At 34.1% G+C, this 21,423-nt stretch overlaps 1 protein-coding gene across 1 annotated transcript in view; it reads right to left on the reverse strand.

Moving 5' to 3' along the window:
- The window catches only part of LOC306850333 (neuronal PAS domain-containing protein 3-like), a gene marked incomplete at both ends in the record, with an annotated part of 314,937 nt that overhangs the window by 38,248 nt on the left and 255,266 nt on the right, over nt 1-21,423 (reverse strand). Inside the window, one exon of the mRNA XM_079385905.1 lies at nt 4,724-4,901. Coding sequence (XP_079242031.1) covers nt 4,724-4,901 — 178 coding nt within the window. The remainder of the gene's footprint in view (nt 1-4,723; nt 4,902-21,423) is intronic.

Below are 21,423 nucleotides of genomic sequence, written 5' to 3' on the forward strand. Positions count from 1 at the left end.
GCCATATACAGTATAAGTTAAGCTGCATACAATTTTCTTTATTATTAATTCTATATTAATACAGTTATATTATTAATTTAAATGTACGCATTGTGCCAAAAAACTCCATAATTAAGGTAAAATTATGCATTTTATGGCATATTGCATTAGTATTGTATATAATTATGACCACTTATAGTGTTTGGGAGTAACTAACTAAATATAATGACACTTTAAACTGCTTTCACAATAATTTAAGCAATTTACAGTAACGAGCTGTCTTTACATTTACATTTAAATTTAGTCATTTAGCAGACGCGTTTATCCAAAGCGACTTACAAATGAGGACAATGGAAGCAATTAAAATCAACAAAAGAGCAATGATATGCAAGTGCTATAAGCCTCAGATGATTCATTCTTTAGATTCGAATGAATCATTTCTGTGAACTAGCTCAACAGAATAGAATCGCTGATTCAAACGATTCAATCATCAATCAATCATCACAAAATTCCCTGTGCTTAATCTAAAAATGGATGTTTATCGCTGTGTATTTAAAGTTAATTATTAAGTTCAGGTTTGATTGTGACAATAACTATAGATAGATAGTACTAACTATCTAACTAGATGAATAGATAGAAGCTTCCCCAACACTACTACTACTACACAAAACTAGTACTAATAATTATCAAAATAAATAAAAAATAGACATGGAGACTTTCTAAAATTAAGTGAAGAATGCAGGCCTCCAATTTAAAAGATTTCTCCTTTGTTAGCCGTTAGATGAGCATCTAATGCTGAATGAATTGCTCCTTTAAAACGAATGAATAGGTTAAAGGAACTGTAACTAAAAGCAGTGATGTGCTCTCTGCGCCAGAGACGATTGGACAGATGTCACAGGCTCACAGGCGTCTGTTTCCAAATTCATCTCATTGCAAATGAAGCTTGAATCGTTTTCTTTTATTAATGCACAAAAGGGGGGCTGCTTTTCACGCTCATCAAAAGCCTCTTGTTGACAAACAGCAGGATTACGATCTTCAAGAAAAATACCGGCGTCTTTACCGCTTTATTGCCGGCGTGTCATGCCCTTGAGAGAGAGAGAGAGATGAGGGGAAAACACGCTCTCCCCTCCGCACTGCCAGATATTTAAAATAGGCTGTTGATAACACAATTTACTCTGCAGGTTGAGCAGATGAAAAAAAGTGACATCATAGGCAGAAAGAGGAGGAAAAACGAGTGCAGAGGCAGGACACACACACATGAGGGAGGTGACAGGAGGTGAAACGCTTGACTCCACCTTAAACACTGCTCAGCCTGCCGTTCATTCAGAGAGAAAGAAAAATAGAGCGCAAGAGGGAGATTTTGTGTCCCAAGGAGGACTATTATACCAGCAGAAAGATAACTATTAGCATTCCCATTCATCTTAATGACAGTAGCGCGGCTGACACACAGATGTGACGCCAGAGACAGCAGACAGCAGTAAATATAAAAGTCAAGAAGCAGAAAGAATTATCAAAGCATTTACAATGATATAACGATATGTTTGCAACAACAACAAACAATGTTAATAAAAAAAAATATTTTTGTCTCTAGATGATGTAGTTGCCGTATCTACCAGCAGGGGCGAATTGTCCCATGCTAGCCAGCCAAGTCTTGATTTCCAAGACATTTTTCACCGTTTCTGCAATTCATGCCAAAAAGAATCATCTTTGCTAGTAAAATAATGTTACACTACAAGGAAATCTCAATGCTACAGAGTCCCTGAGGGGACATGGTAATGGAAAAAATTATGAGATGGGAGGAAAAATTATATTTCAATGCTTTTGTGTCCTTTCACTAAACTATTGCATTACCTCAAAACATTTGCGTTCTCCAGAAAAACTTTGTGATCCATCAATAAAATATTTAAATTGTCTTACAAAACTATTGCATTCTCTCACAAAACACTTGAATTTTCTCACAAAAGTAATGCATTTCCCCAAGAAACTTTGCGCTCCCTTACAAAACACTTGTGTTCTTTCACAAAAGTATTACACTCCCCGAGAAACTTTTGCTTGCTCGCAAAAATACCATTCTCTTGCAAAAGTATTCAATTCCCCCAAGAAACCTGCATCCTCCCGCAAAATGTGCATTCTCTTTTAAAGCATTTACATTCTCTCACAAAACACTTGCATTGCGTTCCCCAAAGAAACAATGCATTTCAATCCGTTCTCTGGAAAAACGATTGCGTTCCACTAAGCAGCTTCGCGTTCACTTGCGAAAGCACTCAAATACAGTTTTATATATAAATTTTATATATATTTTACATATTATTTCCATCACAAAAATTTTGAGAGCGAATGCCAAAGATTCTTGGGGAAACGCAATAGTTTTGCAAGATAACACAAAAGTTTTATGCAAACGCAAAAACATTTAAAAAATCAAATGTTACATCTACCACCATTTACTTGCATCCTTGCATCTACCAGCACGCTCCTTTAGGGGCTCGATACAATGCAAAAAAAAATTAAAGCAACAAATCTATACCAACAAGCTTACAATGTAGACAATGTCATTGATTTTAATCCAATTTTGTCTAGGTATGGCATAATGCTGCCGAATGGATTTAAACACACTTTTTATCCTTATAAATAAAATCTCCCCACAAACTTCTTGTACAATATTTGTCTCTGGTCCTCATAATTTATAAATCAAGCTCTGGTGTTAGAAGACAGACCGTGGTGCCCTTTATCTGATTTTAAAGCTCTCTTTAATGATTCTGCGTATACACAAATAAATCTCAGCGTCAAACCAGCCCTCTAACCATTAAAGACCCTCTCACTCACTCTCACCAAGAAATTAACACACACACACACACACACACACACAGTTTTGAGTCTGCCAGTGTGAAATTTCTGCCTGGCTAGAAAAAAAAAAAAAGAAAGGAAAAAGAAAATGCCACAAAAAGGACAAAACCACAAATGTGGAACTTCAATTAATTTAAAGCTCCAATCAGCAAAGAATAAATCCTTGGCAGATCTAATTACTGAAGCTCTCGGAAGACCCGGACCGACCAGCCAATCTCCCTCATGTTTGAACAGCTTGATGAACTCGGGGACTGATGGATATCAAGTCATTTTGTTTAATTTATAAATGGATTTTCCCCTAATACTTAAATTATCATCAGTACAACACAATGAAAATGGGAACATTTGGAAGGCAAAGTCTATAAGAGCCCTGAAAGGAATTCCAATGAGGAATGTCACCTCTTTTCATTCCTGCTATACAATTCGTCTAATTAAATTCGGGAACAGGGTAAGCCTGTGTTACAGTACTTCCGCCACACGGGCTGCCCCTGGAGAGTTCAGGGCCGAGCGGAAGACACTCATCAGGCATATCATGTCACACATGCCATTAACACACACACACACACACACACACACGGACGCTTTTGGCAACCTAAGGTCCACTCACAGTGTCTGAGCATCACATTGACCGCTTGGTGCAGCGTATCTATAACACAGACCTCAGAAAGAAACATGGCTTTGGGTATCAATAAATAAACAGACAAGCAAAGAAATAAATAACTAAATAAAGAACACACAAAACAAATAATACAGCCCAAATCTGGAACTTCAAGATCATTGAATGAAAGCTTTACTCAAAGCAACAGTGTAATAGATCAATTGCAAATGTTTCTTTGTATATTTAAACTGAAATTATGCATCTAATGTTTATTTTAAAAACTACAATTCAAATCACAGAATCCAGACATTAAAGTAGAAGTCTTGTAGAAAAAGAATACACATTTTAGGGCTAAAGAGGTCGGTATTAATGATCGGTAATAAACCAAATGACAAGAACTAGGAGAATTATTTACCACTGAGTGCATCAGAATCAAGTATTCCAGAATCAAGTATTAAAAAAATGAATAAAAAGAATTAATAAAAAAATAAATAAACAAACCAAAGAGCCAAATATAAATATAAAAAAATAAAACAATATTAAATCAAATCAAATAAATAAAAATATTTGTAAAATATTAACCAAACTTAACTAAAAACTAAATTAAAAGAATATAAATTTGCATTCAAAGACATGAAGTGGGAAAAATATAAAATAAATAAATAAAATAAAAAATAAAAGTAAAATATTAAAGTAAATACTAAAATATAAAATATAAAGTAAATACTAAAATATTAAAGTAATTAAATAATAATAAAAAATAAAGTAAAACATATAATTATATTTTTTAAATATTAACCAAACGTGACTAAAAACTATATTACACTATATTCTGCTGTATAGCACCAAATCTTGGTGGCTTCAGTGGTTCTTCACCGGTTCTTTGGCACCACTACCATATACAGAAGCTGTTAAGCTCCTGTATGGTTCTTCAGCGGTTCTTCAGTGGTTCTTTGGGGTGATTAAGGTGCTATATAGCACTATTGCCGTACAAAGAACCTGTTTTAAGGGTCAATTTAGTTCAAATGAGAGTTATACATCACCTGAAAGCTGAATAAATAAGCTTTCCATTGATGTATGGTTTGTTAGGATCGGCCGATATTTGGCCGATATACAACGATTTGAATATCTGGAATCTGAGGGTGCAAAAAAATCAAAACATTGTGAAAATCGCCTTTAAACAAACCCAAGGTTGCCTGTTGCACGCACACAGTGCGAATGATGTCTAAGCTTCTAAACCTTCGTCTAAACCCACATGTTCTAACCTGTCCAGCAAGGCTGCTCATATTCTTATGATCTTACCTGGCTCAGGTGTCTCAGAGTGAGAGGAAGAAGAGGCAGAGCTGGCCCCATCCTCGGCTCCGGCACCCTGAGACAGCAGCCCTCTGCCCGGCGGAAGCTTCATGCCCAGCTGCTCGGCCATCTCCACGTGATCGCCCGGGTGAACGTAATCAAACACGCTGCTGCCCGTCAGCTCTACCTGCAGCAGCACAAACAAGAACCAGAGACACATGAGTCAAAAAGAACATGAAACACTGCTGTTACTCTTAACTTAAACTAAAACTGAAACTACTAAATTCAAACACATTTCATTGAAATAAAGATAAAATAAAACAAAACCTTAGAAATGCTGCATTGACAAATACATGAAATCAAATTAGTTTGAGTACTCAAATTACCAATACTAAAATAAAAATCTGTAAAACTAAAAACAAAAGCACATAAAATGACTAAAACTAAAATGAAAACTGAAAATATAAAAATAAAAGTACAAAAATGAATAAATAAATACATTATTTAAATAATGCTAAAATAACATTTAAATTTTTATATATTTTTATCAATTTGATCAAATCTGATTATGTATCCACATCGCTATGTGTGTACCCTGGGAATCAAACCCATGAATTTAGCGTTGCAAGCGCAATATTCTGCCAAGTGAGCTTCAGCAAATTTCTCATCAGATCATTATTTCACATACACTCACGCAGCTCAAAATGTCATGAAATTTTAATTCATATATGATCTGTTTAGCATTATATAAAGTCTTTTAATGACTTATTCATGAAGGTTACTATGAAGTATTTTTCACAGTGAGCTTAATGTGCTTTTCTGTAACTGTAGCTTGGCTAAAAGCACTTGTGCTCTTTTTATTTTGACTTCAGTCCTCCCTCCAGAGGTTTCCTCTGCCTCTCCCCAGCTCGCCGAGACACAACTTTCTGCTTTTGTCCAAATAATCAAATAATTAGCGTGTGCTTGTCTAACCTTTAAACACGCTCATTTACTAAGCGGGCGGGAAAAACGGATTTACTGTTGCTAACTGGATGACAAGAAAAAAACAACAACAGGCGGTTAAAGTAGCTGTGGCTGTGGCGCTTAAACATGCTATTGTTGTGTTTTGAGTAACGCTGTTCTGTGATCAGGTCCACGTCTACAGGGACCTGCGGATTACATGAGAATAATCCCTTTAATGTCCTATTCCTCAAAGCAATTTAGTGCTTCACAAATTATTATTCCAAGCAGAAACAATGAATAAAGAGACGGGCTGCTGACAGAGACATGGGCTTGGGTTATTTCGGCACAATGCTAGAACTGTAAAACAGAATAATGCTGTGTTGTAGATTTATTATATTCCTGCTAGAGAATATTACTGCTAATGCAGCGTTCTGGTGTCCGATCGTCAGAAGATGATACATCAACAAAAAAAAAGAAACAAAATGGCTATGCAAGAACAGTTTTGAAGGTGTACATTTACCAACAAGTAAGAAAAATACACCTGTCTCTGGAAATGTGTATTAGAGGAAATGTTTCTCACAAACATAGACTTGAGTTAAATGGAACGCCAAGTGGAAAAACAATAAAATAATAATATAAAATAGAATAAAAATGTCTGCATGAAATTAAACTTACAAAAATGATTTTATGCACATACAGTAGAAAGTGTAAGCAAATGTTTCAAAATAACAAACTATGGGTGAAATAGTATTCCATCATCATTCAGTATGACAGATATATTTATTTAAAATGAAACATCCTTATGATGACCTGTACCTATAAAATAATTGATCATACTAAATTTGATTCAATTTCAAATGATTAAAACTGGCTGAAAAATGGGTAAAACCTAACGGTTTAAATGATAGTGGCAAAGACTGGCAAATAATTAACATTGCAATTAATTAGTATTTGGGGGCTGCACTGTGATGAAATGTATTGTAAAAAAAGGAAATAATAAAAAGCTTTAAAGCTGTATTAAACTTCTATACAGATGCATCTCAATAAATTAGAATGTCGTGAAAAAGTTCATTTTTTCTTGTAAGTTATTTCAAAAAGTGAAACTTTCATATATTTTAGATTCATCGCATGTAAAGTAAAACATTTCAAAAGTTTTTTTGTTTTAATTTTGATGATTAGAGCTTACAGCTGATGAATGTCAAAAATCAGTATCTCATAATATTACAATATTTACACTTGAATTTCAATTAATGAGCATCCCTACAGTATAAATTCCGGGTCTCTCTTGTTCTTTGAAACCACAATAATGGGGAAGACTGCTGACTTGGCAATGATCCAGAAGACGAACATTGACACCCTCCACAAAGAGGGTAAGTCACAGAGGGTCATTACTGAAAGGGGTGGCTGTTCACAGAGTGCTGTATCAAAGCATATTAAATGCAAAGTTGACTGGAAGGAAGAATTTGGGTCGGAAAAGGTGCACAAGCAACAGGGATGACCACAAGCTTGAGAATACTGTCAAGCAAAGCTGATTCAAACACTTGTGAGAGCTTCACAAGGAGTGGACTGAAGCTGGAGTCAGTGCATCAAGAGTCACCACGCTCAGACGTCTTCAGGAAAAGGGCTAACAAGCCACTTCTGAACCAGAGACAACATCAGAAGCATCTTACCTGGGCTGTAGAGAAAAATAACTGGACTGTTGCTCAGTGCTCCAAAGTCCTCTTTTCAGATGAAAGTAAATTTTGCATTTCATTTGGAAATCAAGGTCCCAGAGTCTGGAGGAAGAGTGGAGAGACACAGAATCCATGATGCGTGAAGTCCAGTGTGAAGTTTCCACAGTCAGTGATGATTTGGGCTACCATGTCATCTGCTGGTGTTGGTCCACTGTGTTTTCTGAAGTCCACAGTCAACACAGCCGTCTGCCAGGAGATTTTAGAGCACTTCATGCTTCTTTCTGCTGACAAGCTTTACGGAGATGCTGATTTCATTTTGCAGCAGGATTTGTCAACTGCCCACACTGCCAAATGTACCAAAAGCTGGTTCAATGACCATGGTGTTACTGTGCTTGATTGGCCAGCAAACTCGCCTGACCTGAACCCCATAGAGAATCTATGGGCTATTGTCAAGAGGAAGATGAGAGACACCAGACCCAACAATGCAGATGACCTGAAGGCCGCTATCAAAGCAACCTGGGCTTCCATACCACCTGAGCAGTGCCACAAACTGGTCACCTCCATGCCACGCCGAATTGAGGCAGTAATTAAAGCAAAAGGAGCCCCAACCAAGTATTGAGTACATATACAGTAAATGAACATACTTTCCAGAAGGCCAACGATTAACTAAAAATGTTTTGAAGTATTCTAATTTGTTGAGATTGGTGGGTTTTTGTTAAATGTGAGCCTAAATCATCACAATTAAAAGAACCAAAGACTTAAACTACTTCAGTCTGTGTGCATTGAATCTATTTAATACACGAGTGTCACAATTTGAGTTGAATTACTGAAATAAATGAACTTTTCCACGACATTCTAATTTATTGAGATGCACCTGTATATTACAGTGTATGGGGAAGTTACTTTTAAAGTCAATGGATGGATTACAATATTGTATTACTCATAAAAATGAACATCACATTACATTATTAGAAAGTGATACATTTCATTGAGCTGGGCTTGCTTATTTGTTTTTTAATAAAAAAACTAATTTGGGTTAATTTGACAAAAAAGTAACTCAGATATTTAATTGTAAATTTATTCATTATAAATGTGAAATAAACTTTACTAGCTACTTAGTTACGTAACTCACGTTACTTGTAATGCATTACTCCCAACACTGTATATAATTACATAGTAAATAGTCAAATAACTATCCAAAATATAGTCTGTGTGTATCCAAGAGTCGAATATTCACAGGAATGAATAACCTCCTGAGACCCAGCTATGGAGTTTTTGCCTCTGTAGTGGACATTCTATTTCAGTGAATTTCTCTGAGACCTCACATGTCACAGTTTTAAGTCTGGATGTCCTGTACAGAGCACATTCAGGGCTTATTAGAGATACTAAATGTTTGGCAGTTTCACCATAACCATACCCTCTCCTAGGTCTTTAAAGATGGCTAAATTTAATTTAGTGAAAAATGTTACATCCTTATGGAAATATGATTCTATTTTGTAATTGTCATTTAAATCTGAAAATTTTTCAAATTGTTTGTCATAAAGCAACACCTCAGGAAAATGTTATGGGTTTTCAAATTCAAATATGACTTCCTCTTATGAAGCAGGACATAATTTCATACATGTCCACTGTAGAGGACACCAGGACTAAAAGCATGTTTATTGTGCATTTTGGAAGATATAACAATTGAATAGGAAAATTAATTATTTATTAGTTGTCTTATGAAATATTAGATATTATTATAAAAATCTGGTCATTTATTACTGCCATTATGACAATTCTTTTTTCAACATGCTGTCCCAACAGCAACACATTAATATGCAAATTAGACACAGTGTAAAGATACACTGTGTTTAATGGGAAAACCAGTTTATGGACATTTTTACACACATACTGCATAAAACAAAAAGGTATATCAAATCATTTTGTTATATATTTTATAACATAGTTGAGAATCATCCTTAAACAAAGTTTAGTATAAAAAAATCCTGAAACCTAAAAATTGATTGGTGATTTAAAATCAAATCCCATTGTTTTTGCCTTTTTGATGTCTATTCATGCCATTTTATTTTTAGTCCTTGTGTCCTCTACAGACGACATAAAAAAAAATATGAATAAAATATAATTTTTCAAAAATGTTATTTTTCCATTTTTTTTTCGTATGGTCTAAACAATGTAATGACATGAAAAAAATACAAAATTCACAAAACTTTTTTTTTGGGGGGGGGGGGGGGGGGGTCTCAGGAGGATTCAGAGTTTAAACAGAACATTTTACTGGGCTCTTACTGTAAAACAAATGTTAAAAATCACAGAAATCCATGGAAACATAAACCAAAACAACTGTGCAACAGGACCACCACCTGTCTGTCTGTTTCTCCAGCTCTCTTTGCCTCTTTCTTACTGTTTGGCCTCTCACACACTAGAAACCCAACAGCACATCTGATTTTTTTTCTTTTCCTTTTTTTTGTCCCTGGGCATCAAAAAGCTGCAGGCACAATCCAAGTAAGACTTTCTGGATCTTTCTCTGGAAGACTGACATTCTGCCTATATCCAGTAGACCAAAGAATTGAGGATTCTTTTTGAAGAACTAAAGAGATGGGGTTGAGGTTTTCAACCGGCTTACAGACAACTGGAGTCCAATCCCAACAAAAAGAAGAAACAAGCCATTCACTTAAAAAAAAAAGAAAATATAATATAAATATATATATTTATTAGTGCTGTCAAATGATTAATCGCGATTAATCGCATCCAAAATAAAAGTTTTGGTTTGCATAATATATGTGTGCACTGTGTATATTTATTATGTATATATTCATACACTCACATACAGTATATATTTGGGAAATACTTACATGCATATACATTTATATATTTATATTCTTATATTTTATATTTAAATATATTTAATATATAAACATAACATAATTTTCTTAAATATATACATGCATGTTTTTGTATTTATATGTACATAATAAATATACACAGCACACACACATATATTATGCAAACAAAAACTTTTATTTTGGATGCGATTAATCACGATTAATCATTTTACAGCACTAAAATAAATCTATAAAATATACTGAATTAAATTATGAAAAAATATTGAAGATATCGAATTAAATTATGGTAACAAATTTGGTAAAAAACTCATCTGAAATAAATAAATAGCTGACGTTTGATCATTTTGTCATAACTGGCATACCAGCAGTACCAGTACAGTTCAATTATGATAAAAGGATCAAACATCAGCTAATAAATTAATTTCAATAGGACTACAAATGTATATTAATAAAGTAAATAGTGTCAATTTTGATTTTCATATTGATTTTAGAGTAAAAATATAGACGACAGCCTCCCAGCAAGTGAACACACAACAATAAAGGCTTAAAAAAATCTATTTCCATACAAAGATGAAATGTAAAGCTATCTCTATTTTACATGCGAGAGCGGACAATCCTTTTGTGTCCATTATAATTCACACACATGGCCCGGCGACTATTTTAACAGTATTAGAATGAGGCCACTTTTCAGCACAAGTGGCTGCACAAAGCACTCGTCTTGCCTTAATCTCTGCGATGCGAAGATGAGCGACCAATGCGCAGAGAAAATAATATCGGCTCTGATATTTATTGTGTGGCGGCCGGTGCGGTAAAGTGTTGTCTATAACAAGAGAGCAGCAGATTATGCTCTGTGATTGCAGAAAGGACACTTGGATTACAGAAGGAGGTTTTGCATTGTAAATGAAGCCCGGCTCGCTGGAGTGGGGCCATGGACGGAGCCCACCAGCAACATGCTTATTTTGTAGAAGGTCACTCAATAAGAGCCCCCCCCCCCACTCCCACTCTTTCCTCTGGCTTATTAAGACTGACTGGCACGCATTAATGAAATCACCTGATTTTACAAACATGAAGAGAGAGAGGAAATGGAGAAGAAAAGAAAAAAACCCCTGACGTTATGCTTGAGTTTAAAAAGGAAGCCCTTAATTAGCAAGGTTTCAGAAATGTCAGCTATCACCTATTAGCTGTTCTCCTCTGTCAAAGCTATAATACCCAGCTGTCATATTTCATCACATGATGGGCGGTTTCTTTCTGCTTCTTGTGCTAAATTTCCTCTTTCATGTGGGCGGAGCTAGAGGCGGAGCCAAAGGTCCACTGACCCCAGCTCAAATGTTTTGTTGTGTTGTGACTGCTTAGGAAATGGTGTAAAAGCCCAATAAATGGTTCAGTTTTATATGACACTTTTTTCATTATAAACCTCTGCTAATATATTTGCATACAAATATAAAACAAATAGCTACATTTTTTTCTTTAAGTTGATAAATACAGTACTTTTATAATTGCTTAAAACTTTCCAATAAATAATTGCATTTTTAAGTTAATAATTTTAATATTATATTTTATTAAATGTTTATTTCAAAATTCCAAATTAAAATACATAACTATATTTATTATTTTTTAAGTTAACAATATATTTTATTTGATAAAAAATGCTTATTTTAAAAATTCCAAATAAATATAAATAACTACATTTTACTTTATTTTAAATTGAATAAATATAATATAATATTTTATTTTCAATTTATTTTCTGAAGTGAAAATATTTAAATTTCCAAGTAAGCATAAAAAAATTATTTTACTGTAGTTATAAAGTAATAAATATTATATTTTATTTCATACAATGATTTTATTTTAAAAAATCCAAATAAATCGACTATATTTTACTATAGTTATAAGTTCATATTAGTTATTATTAATAAATATAATATTTTATTTTATCAAACTAAACAAAACTAAAGTTTGTGATGCTTTCTTAAACAGTTTGAAAGGAAAATATTAAGTATGAGGTCTTGAATTTTAACACAGAGTCATACTGATAAATGAGGCTCATTTGACTCCCCTCTGCACATTTTGCCCCTTTAAAAAAAAAAAATGCAGTCCTTCTCAGTTTAATGATTGAGCGGCTCTGGAAGCACTGACCCCACCCCCTTCTGTCAGAGCCCCGCCCCCTCTCTCATTCCTGCATCTCTGCATAAAAGCAAGCATTAGCTCCCTCTATTTACTCCAGCACTCTCTCTTGCCCTGCTCTGTGAAGCTGAAGAGGCATGTCAAGTGTCACTGAACCCCTCCAAACGGCAATAGGAATCTGCCAGCTCTCGTCTCTCACATTATGACACAATTACTCGCTGGCATCAAACACACGCCACCACGGCTCTCACCTCACGCTCCCTGCCAGTTAACCTGTTTGGAGTCCAGGAACATTTTGGCCCCGTCCATGCATGCAAATCCACAATCATGACTCACTGCTAAGATAAAACGGCTGTTGCTGATGTGAGATAGCAAACATCTGATGCTTGAAATGACCCCTAGCTTTTCAGCTTTGGCTCTCGAGTTTCTTGTAAATTGCTTTTGATTTTTAAAACACTTGTATGCACACACTGCCATAGAATTTTTGAAGTTAATTTTTAGTGCAACTTACCAAAAATAATTGGTCAAATATGGGAAAAGTGTCTAAAATCATATATATTATATAAAATTATATATATATATATATATATATATATATATATATATATAAATATATAATAAAGTATTTAAAAATATATTGTAAAATATAATGATAAGTGATATAAATAAAAAAGTGTAAAAATGCGTTTAGAAAACTCTTTTGCTTGTGTGTATTTAATTATAATTTTCTGTGTAATAGAATCAGTGCCACTATTAAAAATCTAAACATGGAAAAGACATAAACATTAAAATCCTCAGGGACAGAAAAGCACATTAAGCATATCTGAGGGGAGGGAGAAATTCCTTTCAGTTCCTTAAAATGTCAGTGACTTTAAAAAAAGTATTAATCAAATAAACTGATGTTGGCTGGAGGGTGCAGAATTAATTAACGCATTTAACGCAAATGTGCTAAATGGAACATTATACGTTTCATAGCATGTAATTACTCTTTTAATAAATGATTCATGTTATATTCCCATCAATTGATAACGCTTGTGAATCATAAAGCAATTCGGCGAGAGCTTGTCTGGACCCTGAGATAGAGCGAGTGGGGTTCAAATCATTGGTCCTTCTGTTTTTGTTCCAGCTGGGAACTAACAGTCCCAATTAAATTATGCAAACTCTGCCGCACGGATAGCCAACAGCTAGAACCAAAAAAAACCTGTTCGCTTGTACAGCAGAGCCGACTAAGAGAAACACTCAACTAGAAGAAAACTTTTGTTATATAATATTACCAGTTTTTTATGTGAGAAACTTTTTGAGCAATGTAGTATTAGTAAAATACTAGTGAAAAATAGATCAAAAATGTATATAATATATAAAATAATATTTTAAAAATAATATTTTAAATATATTTTTACTAGTATTTTACTAATACTACACTTTTTTTGCTTTATACACACACACACAGTATTTTGTGTAATTATTAATTATTATATTTTTTATAAAACTAGACAATGATTATTCATAGTTGAATGTTGTTGAAGTTATATAAAAATAAATATACAATTTATTTCAACATTTATAAAATATGATAATTAAAAGTTCTAAAATATATTCAGCTTGGAAAAGTAGGCATTAAGCTTCATAAATCAATATTGTGAATATATGTAATATAAAACTATAATAAATTATATAAAACGACATTACAATATTTTGTTAAATACATTTATTGTGGAAAAAGTAAGTTTTAAGCTTCATAACAATTCAATATTATGTAAAATACACGTGAATTTCAGCAAACTTTAAATATAATTTCTCATGACCACAGGCCACCTCGCTTTCTAAATATCAGCATCAGCCATGAAAAAGCCGTATCGCTGGACCACAAGCACAGACTTCACTATAAACGATGATTGACACGACTATGATTAACCTCTGCTTTTCACGCGGTCTCATCCATTAGGGTTCCCGGTAAATCATCTGATTACCGAGCCTATAAAATAATAATAGGGCTGCTTGAAAAGTGCCGCCATTGTTGTAGTGGACAAGAGAGAGGAGAGATATCCCTGGAAAAACAAAAGCTGGCAGTGGCTTAAAGGAAGGACATAATTAAGGGCCAATCGGAGCTGTCTTGTGTGAGCAGAGACCCAGGGGAGCACCTCTCTACCTGTCTGACCTTGGAAAATGGGAGTCCTTGGCTGCGCCGGTGACCCCGTGATCTCCACTCACATCCAATCTCCCTCACCGGCACGAGAGGCGACCTGCCTCATGCAAATCCCATCTCCCCCGTGAGCCGCGTATAAACTGCAGCCTAATTAAATATTTTTTAACGATGTGAGTAATTTTTGCCAAGGGGTGGATTCGGGGCTAAAATTTAATATGAGATCACAAAAGATGTTCCCAGCGTTGATTCTGTAAATTAATGACTATCTGCCTTATAATAAAAGCATACTGCCGAGAATATGAATTAAGACGGCTTACCTCAACCGAACAAATGCTTTCAGGAGAAGGCTTCCGGAAAGTTTCAACTTCCGATACTAACCAAACTTGGGGCATTTTGTATATCATACAAATTCAAATATAAATGTATGTATGTATGGATAAATAAATATATATATGAGTACAAGTCTTAATATTTAAGCATATAATGATATAGCTGGGATCAAGACTTGGCTTTCTGCAGACCAGTCAAGTTCTTCCACACTGACTCAATCAATCATGTTTTTTTGAACCGTGCCTTATACACAGAGGCACTGTCATGTTAGAATAGAAAAGGGTCCTGTCCAAACTGTTGCTATAAAATTAGAAGCACACAATTCCCTAGAATATCATTATATGCTTTAACATTAAGATTTGTACTCATAGAAATTACTTTCTTACCATAAATATATAAAAACTTCATTTTTGATTAGTAATAAACATTGCTAAGAACTTCATTTGGACAACTTTAAAGGCGATTTTCTCAATATTTAGATTTTTTTTGCACCCTCAGATTCCAGATTTTCAAATAGTTGTATCTCAGCCAAATATTATCATATCTTAACAAACCATACATCAATGGAAAGATTATTTAGTCAGCTTTCATCTCAATTTCGAACAATTTACACTTTAGACTGGTTTTGTGGTCCAGGGTCACATATTATAAAGTAATACAAACACACACACACGCATACCCACCCACACACACATAATTTTATAATTTAATTTTATATATGTACATTATACACATATATAAATATATATGTACTTCTATAAGAATACGAATAAAGACGTTTACTTCAATTGGATACTTAGAACGCTTTTGGGAAAAAGCTTCTGGAATTCTTCACTTCCAACACTATTTAATATGTATATATAATTTGTATTTTATTTAAATATTACACAAATATATATATATTTTTTACATATACAATATATAAATACACACACAGTATATAAATAAGAAAAATATTTATTGTAACTAACTAATCTATTTTTTTAAAAGATGTGATTTTGGAATTTTTGCCAAGGGGTGGATTCGGGGCTAAATAATTCATATTTAATTTAATATGAGATCACAAAAGATGTTCCCAGGGTTGATTCTATAAATTAATGACTATCTGCCTTATAATAAAAGCTAACTATATGAATGAAGACACCTTACTTCAACTGAATAAACGCTTTTGGGAAAAGGCTTCTGGAAAGTTTCCGCTTTTGATACAAGCTGAGCTCGGGGCGGCAGAGTAATATTTGTCAGCCAAATAACAAGGGCTTCTAATTTCACAACTCAAACAGACACACTGTATGTTTGTGAGATGGTGCGGGTTGTCGCTGTCCCTCAGCGTTGCTCTGGTCTCTTCAGATGAGGCAGGGGGTTAAGCCATCGTCCCGTGCTATTAACTGCGGGAGCTTTCTGAGGTCCACTCGAGTGTTACACGGCTCAGATTACAGTAACCTTTAGCTGTTCGCTGACAGATAGACGGAGGACGAGCAGTCCATCTCTCGCTTTCTCTTTCTATCCACCTTTAATACCACGAGCGCCACTTCCACACAAAAGCGTAATCTTCGTCCTCCCGACACAAGCCTGTCAAATCAGGAAATATGGAGGGCATCAGTAGCCGTGGGCCGTGTGTATTCTCTGCGCTGATACATGGCACTTTACCTCAGGCTATGCATATGAGCCATTACAGGCGGGTCTCTGCGGGCCATCCGTCAATATTCTAATCAGTCTTTGGATCAGAACCAATTAATAGAGGCAGCATCAAACCAACGAGCTCTTTCCATCAAAACAAGCACACATGAAACGGTAATATGGATCCGATTGATAAAAAGGATGGAGTTTGATTAATTCCTTGGATGTTACAGATAAAAGCTAATGCACACAAAAAAGTAAACACAAAAAAATGTTAATGCAGCACTGTTTATAAATTCAGTGCATTATATACTGGATATTTAATGCATTTAGAATACTAAAAATAGTATAACATACTTTATAGTAGTTGCATGAGTTGTATAATAAAGAAAATGGATAATTATTAAAATAAAAAAAATACAATATTTGTGATTTAAGAATTAATTAACATAATAAACATGCATCATGCATGTACTAAAATGCATTATAAATGCTATTATACTCCAAAAATCTGACAATATTCACTTTTAGCACATGTAAACATTTCAAATTTACTGGAATATGGACTTAATGACTTGCATTCTGCGCTACACAGATTTCAAATGCTGTCCAATCAAATGCTGTCTTGAATGAGAATGTCCCGCCCTCTAATGCCGTAGTAGCAAATCATGTTCATGTCAGTATGTAAACTAAAGCTCATTTATTATTTATAAAATGAAGGACCAGTCTTTTGATATATCTTCATTAAAACAAAAAATGCATGAAGGATTGGGTGAGGGTTTGGTTTAGAGGTTAAGCTCAGTGTAAAAACAACAGAAGTCAATGGAAAGTCCCCCTCAATTCAACAACAAATGTGCATGTGTGTGTTGTTTGTGTTTCAGAGCAGTGATATGAAATTCATAGGCAACATGTCTCTCGTTCCAGGCAGAGCAGAACATTGCTGCAGAGAGACAATAACTTTAACAATTAACTTGGAAGGACAAAAAGGGTAAAAATCTCCCTGCGCTCTTTTCTCTGGCGTTCCTGATTTTTATCGAGCTCACAAAGCTCCCTTAGATCATCTTAATCCACTGTGGCAAAGTAGCTGAATATGAGATTCAGATTGTCTTAGAAATTCTGTGCAACCAATCAGCTTCCTGACATTGCTTTTCCCTTCAACCTTCAGAACTTGTGACAGCAAAGACCAAAAGCCAAATCACAAAGGAGTGCAAAATCGGCAAACCCAGCGAGCCGACCGCTAAAGCCGATGAACAAAGATCACATTTGACACTTCAGAGCAACTTCACATCCAAATATTTTATCAATCACAAAATGATATATAGATAGATAAAACATATATAGCCTACTATAAGTATAATGCAACATCAATGCTGCAGACAGACAGACAGACAGATGGTGGGAGTGAGAATAAGTTCAGATTTGCTAAGTTTTTAATATGTGAAATCTTTGAAACTGACTTTTAAAAATGACATTCACTGGTGTAACCTAAGATAGGTTGATTAATATTACATAATACATTACATTACATACATTAATACATAATACCGGTAGATGATCAAAATCTTTTTTTTAACATAATATAGCTGTTTTTGCCAGATATTCAGAGGAAAAACCTGGTTTATATATTAAATAAGTATGTGATAATGCCTATTTTGGATTCAACTTACAATCTGCAAAAAAGTGGGAAAAAAGCAAAAATTAAATGGGTGATTAAATGCTTCACAAATTAAAAGTACTTGTGTGTCATGTGATTTTTTTTTCTTTTTCAATCAGCTGACATATCTTGAAAAGTCATCTTGGTAAAAAACAAAACACAAAAACATAAATCCTTATGAATTATGTGTATATTAATATATATTGAATTATATATATATATATATATATATATATATATATATATATATATATATATATATATATGTAAACATATACAAACATATACATAATATATACATCTAAACAAAGATGAGTCATATTAAATGATTACATTTTTAAATGATTTAAAAAATATTTTTTTTACATTACTTAAATGATTAATTATTATTATTATTTAATTTTATATTTTTACATTTTACATCCATTTTTTACATCCATTGAGCACCAATAACAACTGATAAAAACTGAGCAGCAAAAAAAAAAGTTATTTTAATAAATATTTTCATTTTTTTAAATTAATTTAAAATAAATTTAAAATCCTTATGAACTATGTGTATATTAATATATATGCATATATGCATATATATATGTATGTATATATATATATATATATATATATATATATATATATATATATGTTTACATATATATATATATATGTAAACATATACAAACATATATATAATATATACATCTCTATTAAAGTTGATTTAAAAAAATATATATTTTTTTACATTACTTAAATTATTAATTATTACTTTTTTTTACATTTTAATTTTATATTTTTACATTTTACATCCATTTTATATCAAAACGTAGCTTTTTGCTGGACATTCAATGAGAAAACTGGTCAATATATTAAATAATGTGGCAATGCCTATTTTGTAAGTTCAGTGAATAAAATATTTCATAAATGAAAATGCACTTCATGCCATTTGATTATTTTCGCTCATTTTAAATCAGCTTGAAAAGTACCGGGGAAAAAACTATCTAACAAATAACTAATCTTTATGAGTTTTTGTTGGACATATGACTATATAAGACTGTGGTAATGCCTGTTTTAATTGTAATTATTTTTATATGTTCTATTATTATATGCCTATTTAATTCAGTAAATGAAAAGTACTTTAAGTTGATTCTTTTTTATTTTAAATCCAACAAATAACATAAATCCTCATGAATTATGACAAACGAATAGAACAGTGCCTACTACACACAATCTCAGCGTAAAGGGGATCAAGTATTTGCTGACAAGAGCGAAAGGAGGAGAGAAAGACGGAACAATGACTCCCATTCCAGTCTCCGGCTAACCTCTGTCCGTTTCGCCTCCCTCGGCTCGCCGTAGAGGCCTGTTACAGATCACTGGCCACTTTGAAAATCAAGAAAATGAAAATCAACTCAGGGGAGAAATCTGCAGAGGCAATAACCCCTCGGTCCCCCCAGTCACATCCCAGCGCCTTTCCATAAAGGGGAAGTGTCATAGCTGTAGGTGGCAATCTAAGACCTTAGCCCTCTTTTCTCTGTGTCCTCAAGACGGGCATTACCATTGCGATTGTCCGTACTGCCGCCCAAGCCAAATTAAATCACCCGCTAAATAAAACACAGAAATCGTCCCTATTAGTCTCTCTGTAAGACAGATTAAATATGGCCGTGTCAATGCTGTCCTCTACCCTATTCTCCAACTCTCCCTTCTTTTATCGGAATCACTTATCCGTCAGCGCTCGGTGCATCTGAATAGCGCTCGAAACATTGGCGCAAATCAATAAACTCTCATTTTCTTGTAACAGTTTCATATTAATCGGGAGCAGGGCGGGGGTCCGGCTGGCTCTGGATCAGTCAGATGAAGATGGGAAACACCAGGGGGCTGCCGTGATCCCTTAATGAAAACCTCCCTACGAACCCTCTTTCCCTCCATCCGCCTGGTTCTGATGAGTTTTCATGCTGATCAAATACAAGCAGAAACGGCCTTGTGTAGCTCTGGTCAATTTTCCCTCCGTGGTCCTGATAAATCCAGACATTGCACAATCACAAGCCATAAATCTGTGTCTGTTCCCCACTGCGTTGAATGGATGAATTATTGAACAGGAGCTGGAGGGAAAGACGTACATACATACACACAAACACGTCCGCAGGTACATTCACGCATGGGATTCATACAATCCTGCTCCTCGGGTCTGATCATCCGATGAGCTTGAGGGTGATGTTTGGTTTTGATGTGGACAGGTTAAACTGTTTGATGCCTGCTGCTGTATCAGGCTTTGAATTACGCCGTTCGACTTCCTGAAGAGAGTAAACAATGTTTGAGTCGAGAGGTCAGGGTTTGGTTGTTTATGGGGCATTGGACTGTTAGGCCCTGTTGGTAGACGTTGTAACTGCATCACATGAAGTCACAAAACAGCTGTTCTCTACCGGTGTTTTATACATAAAATTGCTATTAAATTCCTGAATTTGAATTGAGGTACAGGATGCAGATAGGATGTAGCACTAAAAGAAAAAAAAAAAACATTTCTGCTATGACAAAGGCAAAAAAACATTTAAACTTTTTGAACAAATATCACCTAGAGAAATGTATTTAGGCCTCTATTGCATATACTTGTCTTTATTTTTGTATATACGTCTTTACGTTTAACTATCTTTCATTTTATGGACCAAAGTGAAGAAACATTTCATTTCTCAGAATGTATTATGTGTTGAACTTCTTTGAAATCGTATTTAGTTATCCCTCCTGCTATATATATATATATATATATATATATATGTAGGATGTCTAAAAATTCAACTCACATTAAAATTTTGAAATAAACTATTACAATAACAGTCAAAAGTTTGGAATAATTAAGATTTCTTGAATTTTTTGCCAGTTTTCAACAAAAATATTAAGCAGCAAAAACTGTTTTTAACATTGTAATAATATCAATTAGGCCTATTGATAATTGAGCACCAATAACAACTGATAAAAACTGAGCAGCAAATCAGCATATTAGAATGTTTTCTAAAGCATAATGTGACACTGAAGACTGGAGTAATGATGCTGAAAATTCAGCTTTGCATTACAGGAATAAATTCCATTTTATTATTCCAAGTTATTTTAATAAATATTTTCATTTTGAAATAAATTTTGCAATAGGCGAAATATATTTTGCTACATTGCGAACAATTATTTTTGCAATTCTATTTAGCAACAATTCTGAAAAGACACTGAACATATGACAGCCCACTGTCAGTTCTGTTATGGAAGACTGGGCAGTCCAGAATCCAACCAATCAGGTGCAGTGTTTGGCAAAAGTCTATTTGATCCTTGTTAGCCAGTAATGAAGTCTAATTAGCTAAGGCAATAGTGAGCTCTCAACGTCTATTTGGTTAAAGAGTGTGAATCTA

The sequence above is a fragment of the Barbus barbus genome (genome assembly GCF_936440315.1).
Source record: "Barbus barbus genome assembly, chromosome: 30".
Taxonomy (NCBI): domain Eukaryota; kingdom Metazoa; phylum Chordata; class Actinopteri; order Cypriniformes; family Cyprinidae; genus Barbus; species Barbus barbus.